Raw genomic sequence first — 11,651 nt, 5'->3', positions numbered from 1 at the left:
AACCTGGGAAATTTAAGGGACATCATCAATAAGGGACAGCAGCGGGACACGGCGCTGGGATAAGGGACTTTCCCGCCAAATAAGGGACGGTTGACAGCTATGCTCTCTGCGACTTTTGAGCCAGTTCTTCCAGTTAATGAACGGTGGCTGCTGCTTTTGCGGCCGATCGCGTTGGGGATTTATTTAGCGGTGTGCAAGGGGTTGAGCTGGATGAGCTCTGGGGGTCCCCCCGGCACTGATAATCCATTCTGTGATTGCTTCTCCCCCTTACCCACCCCACGCGGACCCACAGATCCAGCCGCCGTTTTCCAACACGTTTAATTAGGGGGCGATTTAAGACGGCCGATTTCTTTAGCACGCGCCAGAGGGGAAAGTCGGTGATGCTTTTAAACGTCCGTGTGGTGGGAAGGGGCTGGCAGGAGACGTAGAGAAGGGCAGCGGTTGGTCTCTTGCTTGTCAATCAAAGTGTGAGGAAGGGAGAGAATCTCATTTGTTCATGGGGGGTGGGTGGCAGGGAGACCCCTCTAGGTGAGCAAAACTGCTTGGGGACCCCGTGATTCCAGCGCAGCTTCCTGAGAAGTTTCGCCGCTGCTTTCAATTTGAAAAAGGGAGGTTCCTAGTCCTCATGAGGCGGCGAGCGACGTCAAAAGGGAAGATCACTAGATAGGATTTCCTGGCCAAGTCTCCAACCATCAAGTTCATGGCTGTCAGAGGGAGGTGGGAGCTAGAGGCTCCGGCTGGGGGAGGGAGTCCGGAAAAAAAATAATAAAATTACAAGGACAGCCAAGCCGCCCCCTTCCTTCCTTCCTTCCTTCCTTCCTTCCTTCTCAGTACACCAGTTCATAAACGGTGGCCTTCTTGTCTCCCGATCCCGTCACGATGAATTTGTCGTTGGCCGAGATGTCGCAGCTCAGCACCGAAGACGACTCTTTGGACTGCCGAAGGAAAGCAAAGGGAGAATTCTTAATTTCGCGGCTCGGAAGCACGAGCGGCCTGCCTCGATTGGGACGTTTTTGACGTGTTTCCAACGGGGGACAGCCGTGCGCCTCCTACAAACGGACATTACCAGTGCCGGATTTATGTATAGTGGTACCTCAGGTTAAGAACTTAATTTGTTCCGGAGGTCCGTTCTTAACCTGAAACTGTTCTTAACCTGAAGTGCCACTTTAGCTAATGGGGCCTCCTGTTGCTGCCGCACCGCCAGAGCATGATTTCTGTTCTCATCCTGAAGCAAAGTTCTTAACCTAAGGTACTATTTCTGGGTTAGCGGAGTCTGTAACCTGAAGCGTATGTAACCCGAGGTACCACTGTATAAGCTAAACAAGCTATAGCTTAGGGATCCACTCTCTTGGGGGTCCAAAAAAATTTAAACAGGAAAAAAACCACTGAATCTACATTTCCAAAATATAAGATAAAAGACAAATATAATAAAACCTACGGACAGGAACAGTGTTTTGTGTTGTGTAGGCTCCTATGATATAAGTAATGGGTCTCGTCTGCTCCCTCAATTATCACTGATTTGCTCCTTTCTATATATAGGGTGCCTACATTCTGCATGGACTGGTTGCAGGGCAACATGCGCAAATGGCTTTAGATACCTATGAGGTCCATAAATGACCATATACAGCGGTACCTCAGGTTACATACGCTTCAGGCTACAGACTCCGCTAACCCAGAAAGTGCTTCAGGTTAAGAACTTTGCTTCAGGATGAGAACAGAAATTGTGCTCCAGCGGCGCGGCGGCAGCAGGAGGCCCCATTAGCTAAAGTGGCGCTTCAGGTTAAGAACAGTTTCAGGTTAAGAACGGACCTCCGGAACGAATTAAGTTCTTAACCTGAGGTACCACTATACGTAAATCCGGCACTGGTAATGTCCGTTTGTAGGAGGCGCACGGCTGTCCCCCGTTGGAAACACAACGCCAGGTCAAAAACGTCTTAACCCAAGGTTAAGTTCTTAACCCAAGGTACCACTGTATTCAACACTAAAAAACAGTGACAATTTGCTGTTGACAAAGGACAGCTGGACATATAAAGGGCCCCATTACCTTCAGTAGCCGAGGGCCTCATCAAGCCTAAATCCGGCCCTGGACATTACATAGGTCAAACCAACTTGTAGAAACTCAGAATTTTTTTTTTTAAAGCATGGACAACTCCCTTCTGCATGTGAGCAAACCTCTCAGGTTTGTGGTTGGTGGGGTTGATAGGGGGCGCCCCCCCGTGTTAAGGGACCCTCTGTGAGAACAGGGTGCTGGACCAGACGGGTGCCACCTGCGAGGGCCTGGGTTCGAATCTCCCCTTGGGCAGCGAAGTTCACTTAGGGTCACCTCTCGGACTAGCCTAACCTAAATGGTTGTTACGAGGATAAAACAAGAGAAGGGAGTTGGGGTATAAATGTAATATAGAAATTGGGGGGCCCCACACTCTGAACCCCATGGATAGCTCCAGCCCCCACCATACCTGAAATATGCTTGCACCGTAAGGCGTTCGCCAGGCATTGAGGAGATTATCTTTCCCTGTGCTGATAAACCATTTTCCTGTAGGGAGAGAGAGAAAGGGGGAGACATTGGTGGGTTCAGAGCCCATAAGGGATATTCCTTCCTCTTCTGGAAAGCCAGAGCAGTGCACGGAAACGCTGTTTCCCTTCCCGCCAGAGTGGTACCTCTTTATCTACTTGCACTCTGACGTGCTTTCGAACTGCTAGGTTGGCAGGAGCAGGGACCGAGCAACGGGAGCTCACCCATTGCGGGGATTAGAACCGCTGACCTTCTGATCAGCAAGTCCTAGACTCTGTGGTTTAACCCACAGCGCCACCTGCATCCCTACCTCATCTTTAGCAGTTTGCATATAAAGAACCCTGGGAATTGTAGCTGACTCCTCGCAGCGCTACAGTTCCCAGCGGCGGCAGAAAAGCTCTCTTTTTCCTGCTCGCTGGGTGGAGGTCCAGGACGGCGGAAATAGCACAAATCGGAGGAGGTGTTTCCCGACTCCCTGAAGCCCCGGACCACCACACCGGCGGGCTTAAGCTAAGCTGGAACCCTTAGGGCAGGGAGACGGCTCACACACCTACCACAGGACGCAAACTTGAGGGAGAGAACGCAACTCTCATGCAGGTGGAGCTGGTACTTTTCCGACTTGGTGACGTGAAGAATCTCAACGTGGCTGCTCTCCATTCCAACCGCCAACCACTCGCCCGTGGGGCAGTAGCCCAGGGAGAAAATCTGCAGGCGAGAGTGGTCAGTGTCAGGTCAGTGCACGCAAAGAAAATGTGGGGAAAATAATGTATAAAAAGGTAAAGGGACCCCTGACCATTAGGTCCAGTCGTGACCAACTCTGGGGTTGCGGTGCTCATCTCGCTTTACTGGCCGAGGGAGCCGGCGTACAGCTTCCGGGTCATGTGGCCAGCAGGACGAAGCCGCTTCTGGCGAACCAGAGCAGCGCACGGAAACGCCATTTACCTTCCCGCTGGAGCGGTGCCTATTTATCTACTTGCACTTTGACGTGCTTTCGAACTGCTAGGTTGGCAGGAGCAGGGACTGAGCAACGGGAGCTCACCCCGTCGTCACGGGGATTTGAACTGCCGACCTTCTGATCGGCAAGTCCTAGGCTCTGTGGTTTAACCCACAGCACCACCCGCGTCCCTCTTAATTATTATTTATAAATAAATAAGTAAAGAAATAAATTATTATATAAAGAATGTCTAGATGGCATTTAACACCATCAAAACTTGCTGAAATGCATAGGACAAGATCTCTAGCGAGTGTTGGAAATGTAAAGGAAAGGAAGGCACAGTCTAATATCGACTTACCGCCACCTCTTCTTACCGTCGTTCCAAGTCGCGACCGCGGCAAACCCGGAAGTAACCGGCAGGTTTGCCGCCGTCTGCGCATGCGCAGGAGCGCCGATCGTCGTTCCCACATGCGCAGAACCAGGCGATCGCCGTTCACACATGTGTAGAAGCAGGCGATCGTCGCCCGCACACAACAGCGCCTCTCCCAGCGACGCGTTTCGACCTCCGGATGCAGCTCCGGAACGGATTATGTTCGCAAAGTATCTTTTACCGTATGTGGTGGACTTGTAATGAGGTAACGGCTTTCTGGGAAATGGTATATACAGCTATACCTCGTGTTACATTTGCTTCACGTTGCGGCTTTTCAGGTTACGAATGCGGCAAACCCAGAAGTGTTTACTTCCGGGTTCGCTGCACACAGAGAAGCGATCTGCTCACTTTGTGCATGCCCAGAAGCGATCTACCGTGCTTCGCGCACTCGCAGTTGTGGCGCTCTACTTACGGACTTTTCAGGGTGCGAACGGCACCCTGAAACGGATCGTGTTCAACAGCCTCGTTGAGCGCTGCGAGGCAGGAAAGAAACATTTCCTATTGATCCCCTTCCGGAATGTGCCAAGCAAAAGAGGTGGTTTTAAACAAGTGCGTTGTGCATGTCACACACCCAGCCGACCCCCCCAAAGCTGACCTGAGAGCTGAAGTCGTGCTGTTGAAGCTGGCGCCCTTCCCGTAGGTCCCAGCACCGCACGGTGTTGTCCAGGCCCCCAGTCCAAAGCTTGGTGCCGTAATTGGAGATGTCGATGCAACTGGCGCCGTCCGTGTGGCCCTGGAACTGCCTGGGAAGGAAGGGAGAAGAAAGTCACCCTATATCCCAGGAATAACAGATTAGACACGTTGGAATAAGCGATCCGCTGGGTCTCGCACAGTGCTGGTGCTTTGGAGGCCCAATAGATAGCTGAGTCCTGGGCCTTCAAAGCACCAGGTGCTGTTTTCTGAAAGCATTCAGAACCCCTGGCTGGCAAATGAAGCAGTTCTGACTTATGGGACTCCCCTGCATCACAGAGGAATGGGCTGGGTCTTGCACAACCTTTGAAGCCCCAATAGACAGCTGAGCTCTGGGCCTTCAAAGCACCAGGTGCTGTTTTCTGAAAGCATTCAGAACCCCTGGCTGGCAAATGAAGCAGTTCTGACTTATGGGTCTCCCCTGCATCACAGAAGAATAGGCTGGGTCTTGCACAACCTTTGAAGCCCCAATAGACAGCTAAACTTTGGGCCTTCAAAGCACCAGGTGCTCTTTTCTGAAAGGAAAGGAAAGGAAAGGAAAGGAAAGGAAAGGAAAGGAAAGGAAAGGAAGGAAGGAAGGAAGGAAGGAAGGAAGGAAGGAAGTCTGTTCTCAGAGATCTCCAGGGGTTGACTTGATGATTCTAACGTTTTAATATTGCAAACTGCTTTGAGGATTTCCCCACCCACGCACCCTACAACCAAGGGGCACATAAGTGCCAACTCCTCTGAAACAGCATATAAATCTCGTGAAATAAACAGATACAGTGGTGCCTTGGTTCTCAAACACCTTGATACTCAAACAACTTGGAACCCAAACACTGCAAACCCGGAAGGAAGTGTTCTGGTTTGCGAACTTTTTTCAGTAGTCGAACGTGCTCCGTTTTGAGTGTTACGCTTCCGATTTGAGTGTTACACTGAGTTCTGTCTGCTTTTGCTATTTATTTTGCGACTTTCTGGCTCTTTTGTTTTTGTGGCTGTGTGGAACCCAGTTCAGCTACTGATGGATTGGCTGTGTGACTGCAGTACATTGTTTATTGCTTTCATTTTATGGATCAGTGGTCTCGTTCGATAGTAAAATTCACATCAAATTGCTGTTTTTAAAAGTCTGGAACGGGTTGATCCGTTCTGCATTACTTCCTATGGGAAAGTGCGCCTTGGTTTTGGAACGCTTTGGTTTTGGAGTGGACTTCCGGAACGGATTAAGTCTGAGAACCAAAGTACCACTGTAGAATAATTATTGCAGGGTTTCTCTGGGTGTGCGCCGTTTATCCGGGTGTTGAGGATAGGAGGGCGTTTCTGTTATGTACTGAAGTTCTCCCCCTGGGCCAGCAGGGGGATACTGTAGATAGTTATGCAAATAAGGGATCGAAAGTGACGTTCAGTGATTGGATAGTTTTAGAAAGTTGTTACAGTTACGTTGTACTGGAGCTCTATGTAAACAGGCTGACTGAACCCTTCAGTTCAGTTCTGTCCTGGCCTGTGAATAAACAAGAGCTGTTTGAAGAATCACTGTGTCGTCTGATATGTTCACCCACAACTTAACAGCTTCGTGGATGACCGTACATCAAAACTCGTTCACCAATAAATCTCACCTGACCATAGTCTGGTTCTGCAGGTCCCAGACCACGATGTTGCCATCGCTGCAGCAGGAAAAGCAGACCTTGGCATCGGGGCTGATGGCGAGGGCATAGCAGGCCGGGGCAGACGAAGTCAGTTCCGCCTTGATCCGGGGAGTCGGCGCCGCCAGGTCCCAGATGGAGAGGGTGCTGGCCTCCCCGCCCACAATCAGACTCCGCCCATCTGGGAGGAGCTTGCACGACCGGATGTAGTTGTCCCGGTTCTGGGTGGGGAGACAAGAGGCAAGAGAATGACACGGAAGCAGGACGCCACGTCCCAACCACGAAGATCTTTCATTGGAAGATGGGTGGCGGCTAACAGATTGAGGTTGAATCCTGATAAGACAGAAGTACTGTTTTGGGGGGACAGGGGGCAGGCAGGTGTGGGGACTCCCTGGTCCTGAATGGGGTAACTGTGTCCCTGAAGGACCAGGTGCGCAGCTTGGGAGTCATTTTGGACTCACAGTTGTCCATGGAGGCGCAGGTCAATTCTGTGTCCAGGGCAGCTCCATCTGGTACGCAGGATGAGACCCTCCCTGCCCGCGGACTGTCTGGCCAGAGTGTTGCATGCTCTGGTTATCTCCTGCTTGGACTACTGCCATGCGCTCTACGTGGGGCTACCTTTGAAGGTGACCCAGAAACTGCAACTAATCCAGAATGCAGCAGCTTGACTGGGGACTGGGAGCGGCTGCCGAGATCACATAACACCAGTCCTGAAAGACCTACATTGGCTCCCAGGACATTTCCGAGCACAATTCAAAGTGTTGGTGCTGACCTTGAAAGCCCTAAATGGCCCAGTAAACCTGAAGGAGCATCTCCACTCCCATTGGTCTACCCGGACACTGAGGTCCAGCTCCGAAGGCCTTCTGCGGTTCCCTCACTGCAGGAACCAGGCAGAGGGCCTTCTTGGTGGTGGCGCCTGCCCTGTGGAACGCCCTCCCACCAGATGTCAAGGAAATAAACAACTATCTGACTTGTAGAAGGCCCTCAGCCCTGTTTAGGGAAGTTTTAATGCTTGAGGTTTTATTGTATTTTTAATATTCTGTCGGAAGCCGCCCAGTGTGGCTGGGGAAACCACCCTAAATTTTTAGTCTGGCATGGATCTTAATGATTCCTTAAATGTTTTAAACTGTTTTTTATTTTAGCAGGCGGAGTTTCTTTTAAAAGACAGGAAGTAATAAAAACGGCAGCCGCAGTAGGCAACCATCTTGCAAGGACCACGTGAGCACCCAAGTCGTGGGAGACTCTAGTGATGCGCCTGGGAAACCGAGTCACGCAAGCCAACATGCACACACACCCACATCCATCCTCGTACGTACCAGGCAGTCCAGCTGTGCCACAGGGGTCTTTGAGCCTGGCTGGGCCACGTCCCACACCTTCACACAGCCTTTGCCCCCCGTGTAGACGTGCTGCGTGGAATTGCTGATGGTGACGGCGCAGACCACCTCCCCGTGCGTCAGCGTGTGGAGCTGGCGGGCGTGGCGAGGGATGCCCGAGCCGATGAGGGCGTCGGGAGGGAAGGGCACCGGCTGCATCTGCCCGTCGGAGCTGACGTGGAAGGAGTACGCTCTGCGGGGGAAGCGGGGAGCAGGCTTTGGGTGGGAACAGAACGGCCCCTTGGGCTTCGCAAAAAGACCCCGGGGGCCGCCATTCCCTGCGGGGTGAGGCCCCCCTCCAGGGGCCTAGAAAAGCGCCGTGAACTGCCATTCCCCTAAAATCTTTGCCGCCCTTGAACTAAATAACAGCACGACTTAGAAAAGTTCTGCACCAAACAAGGGAGACCTTGCAAAATGCTGTTGCAGTGTTGGCCTCTCCTGCCCTGCCAGCCAAGCCCTTTCCCCGTAAACTCCATTACAGGCCTCTCTGCCACCCCCCAAAAAACCCAAACACAGAACTGTCCACACAAGGGGAAGCTGCAAATAACAATGTTTGGGTCTGGAGCATACCTGTCAACTTACAGATTTGAAAATAAGGGACCAGCAGCCTCGAAAATAAGGAATCAGCAGCCAAAATAAGGGATTTTCCGGGCACAGGTATGTTTGACTTCTGAGCCCCTCTGAGCCAAAGGCAGAAAGCCCAGCCAGCAGCCAAACAAAGCCTTAAGCGGTGGTTCCCACAGCACAGCAACCCGGCAAAGGGGACGCAGCAAGGGAAACCACCGTCTCCTCTCCGCTGGGAAGCGCTGAGCAAAGGCGAGTCCCCAGGCAACGCGGCCGATTTGATCGGCACAAGGCATGCAAGCTCCACCCCCCAGTCGTTCTTAGACTCCTTATTGGGTGAGCAACGCAGCCAAGCAACACAGTTGGAGCCTCCCTCCTCCCTGGCCAGCAGGGAGGGAGGGAGAGGAGCTGCTTCCTTTGAAACCCAGGAAATTTAAGGGACATCATCAATAAGGGACAGCAGCAGGACACGGCGCTGGGATAAGGGAGTTTCCCGCCAAATAAGGGACGGTTGACAGCTATGGTCTGGAGTGCTGTGTTCTTTTCTCAAAGACTCTCCATGCCATTGTTTGCGAGATTTTTGGGGACCCCTAAGTGCCATCACTCGGCGGTGATGGGAGCCGCAATCTGAAAATCATCAGGCGAGAAGACAAGAGGGTTTGAGTTTGCCCATCGGCCAGGAAAGTCCCAGGGCGACCTTAAGCCGGTCCCTCTCTCCCTAACCTACTTCGCAGGGCTGTTGTGAACCCCCATTTATTTATTTAAGGCTAAAACGGTTTGCATTTTGAAGCCAGCAGCACCCAATGATCTTCTGAAGAAAGCAGGAGGATGAAAAAGCAGATGGAAATTCTCAATCTATTATTGTCGCATTGTAGCCTTATTAGACTTTACCGATTGGTGGGGTCTGCGTTGCTCCCGGGAGGGAGGGAGGAAGTCAAATGACACCGAGGTTGATTCAGAGAAAGAGTTTATTCTGCTCTCTGGATAGCAAAAGGCACTTGCGTGGTCAGTCCACAGCAAGCCCAAAGAAATGAGAGATTTCATGCAGTATATATATCCTCCAGGCACCCTTTCCCCCCCTTCCCCAGGAATCCAGACACGTAAGCTTATACACGCAGGTTGACATCACATATGTTCCTGCTCCTGTACTCTTAACCATAAAAGCTTGTTCCTGTTCCTATACTCTTATATTGGGGTAGGAGGTCACCAACTCCTGGCGCCGTTCCCGGGTCTCTTGTCAGACTTGACAAGGCCTGTGCGTCTTTGTGGTCTTTGCCGTCAGGATGTAAGATAAGACCCAGACGTCTCATCCCTGCTCTACTGGAACTGGCAAGGCCATCCATTGCCGTCACAGACTGATAAGGGAGAGAGCTTTGAGCACTTGTTTATACAGCTGGGTTTTGGCTCAAGAGCTCAAGTTAGAGCATTTTAGAAATTCTCCCTTGGAGGAGGAAAAATGGGGATTTGGGGTCAGTTTCAAACTGACTGCACAGAAACCCATTCCTTCAGCATCTGTTAGCTTCAGAGGCTCAGACACGACAACGCAAAAGGGGGAGACTTTTAGACACGGTTTACTGTCATCGTTCCTTTGCTTTCGAGGCTCAGATCGCTCAGTTCCAGCCCCGATGAAGCGCCCTCTCCCCATAGAGGCACCGGCCGGCCTTTTACTTACGGTTTGCCACCCGGAACGGAAGACAGGGAAGCTGAGGTGGTCGAAGCCCGTAAGTGGGGGTGAGATTCAAAGGCTACCTGCAGACGGAATCAAGAAGAGGCGCTGTCAACAGAGAGAGGCTGTTGCTGAGTGGTTAGAGCACCCGCTTGGCGCACAAACCCGGGCTAGCCCTTGGGATCTGTGGTTAAAGAACAGCAGAAACCAGCATCTGCCCTATGGAACTCCCTGCCACTTGAGAGGTTTCCCTCACTGCACTCTTTCTGACACCGGCTCAAATTCTTGGTCACACACATTTAGGGAGCCGGCACAAGCTTCAATCCGCTTCTCGCCTCTCGTTTTAACCCTAAATTACCGCCGTTGATTTTCCTTATCTTTTTTTTTGTAAACAGCTTTGAGGCTTTTGTTTAGAAACAAACAAACCACCAGAAGGTAAAGGGACCCTTGACCATTAGGTCCAGTGGTGACCGACTCTGGGGTTGCGGCGCTCATCTCACTTTATAGGCCGAGGGAGCCGGCGTACAGCTTCCGGGTCATGTGGCCAGCAGGATTAAGCCGCTTCTGGTGAACCAGAGCAGCGCACGGAAACGCCGTTTACCTTCCCGCCGGAGCGGTACCTATTCATCTACTTGCACTTTGACGTGCTTTCGAACTGCTAGGTTGGCAGGAGCAGAGACCGAGCAACGGGAGCTCACCCCGTCATTGCGGGGATTCGAACCGCCGACCTTCTGATTGGCAAGTCTTAGGCTCTGTGGTTTAACCCACAGCGCCACCCGTGTCCCATATATTTACTTGCAGGGGGTAAAAACAGCCTCTCAGCTTACCATGGGGGAACGTCCGTACAGAACCGTCCCACTAATTTGCGGGGAGAGGTGTATGCTGACGTACGATCGTGGAGCGGTGAGATCGCCGTTGAGTGTGGCTTGGGACATTAGCCCGAAGGATGAAGCATATGAACTGGCCATGCTCAGGGGGCTCCGGAGGGCTAGGAAGAAAAGAAAGATTGGGGGGGGGGAGGAGACTCCATAAAGCCGAATAGATTACATTATGCTGCTATTTTATTTATATGCAAAACAGGCTTCTGGGGCAAACTTGCAAATGAGAAGCAGATCCGTGCAAATAGAAATATAAATGCGGCTGCAAAATTGACACAAACCGTTTCCAAGGTACAGTGGTACCTTGGTTCTCAAACTTAATCCGTTCCAGAAGTCCGTTCCAAAACCAAAGCGTTCCAAAACCAAGGCATGCTTTCCCATAGAAAGTAGTGCAAAACGGATTAATCTGTTACAGACTTTTAAAAACAACGCCTAAAACATGAATTTTACTCTCTAACGAGACCATTGATCCATAAGATGAAAGCAATAATCAATGTGCTGTAATATAAAATAAATATTGTATTGTAGATGATAGAAATTAAAATTATTTTTTTTTTCTTACTTGCTCTGATTGTTTGGAGGGGGGGCTGTTATCCATTTCCGCAGTCGCACAATCAATCAATCAGCTGGACTGGGTTCCACGCAGTCACAAAAAACAAATTAACCGAAAAAGCCTCGGAAACAAAACCGCAAAATAGCAAAAAACAAAAGCGCCCAACTTAATCCGTTCCAAAATGTTTGAAAACCAAGGCGCGGCTTCTGATTGGTGCAAGCGCCCCGGAAACAATAGCCGACAGCCAAATCGGACGTCCGGCTTCCAAAAAACGTTTGAAAACCAGAACACTTACTTCCGGGTTTTCAGCGTTTGAGAACCAAGGTACCGCTGTATTCCAAACCAAACAACTCTCTGTGTTTCTGCCAAAAAGGGCATCCCTTAAAACATCGACAGTGGCGCACTGGTTAGAGCGTCAGAGCAGGACCTGGG

The 11,651-nt window shown here is 51.1% G+C and overlaps 1 protein-coding gene across 7 annotated transcripts in view; it reads right to left on the bottom strand.

The window, feature by feature from the left end:
- Positions 1–301: 301 nt before the first annotated feature.
- Positions 302–11,651, bottom strand: part of TLE2 (TLE family member 2, transcriptional corepressor) — a 41,492-nt gene continuing 30,142 nt past the window's right edge. For 6 of the 7 annotated variants that reach the window (XM_083594496.1, XM_083594499.1, XM_083594498.1 and 3 more), the window contains 8 exons: positions 10,616–10,776; positions 9,795–9,871; positions 7,502–7,751; positions 6,159–6,406; positions 4,472–4,619; positions 3,067–3,217; positions 2,457–2,533; positions 302–935 (listed from right to left, as the gene is read on the bottom strand). In XM_083594496.1, the coding sequence (XP_083450622.1) occupies positions 828–935; positions 2,457–2,533; positions 3,067–3,217; positions 4,472–4,619; positions 6,159–6,406; positions 7,502–7,751; positions 9,795–9,871; positions 10,616–10,776 (1,220 nt within the window). In that variant the 3' untranslated portion in view covers positions 302–827. Of the gene's footprint in view, positions 936–2,456; positions 2,534–3,062; positions 3,218–4,471; positions 4,620–6,158; positions 6,407–7,501; positions 7,752–9,794; positions 9,872–10,615; positions 10,777–11,651 lie in introns of all 7 variants that reach the window. The other variant, XM_083594500.1, reaches the window with a different exon arrangement.

This window comes from Podarcis filfolensis (assembly GCF_964270895.1).
Source record: "Podarcis filfolensis genome assembly, chromosome: 18".
NCBI lineage: Eukaryota > Metazoa > Chordata > Lepidosauria > Squamata > Lacertidae > Podarcis > Podarcis filfolensis.
The sequence above is the reverse complement of the archived record's forward strand: the minus strand, read 5'-3'. Positions and strand labels throughout refer to the sequence as shown.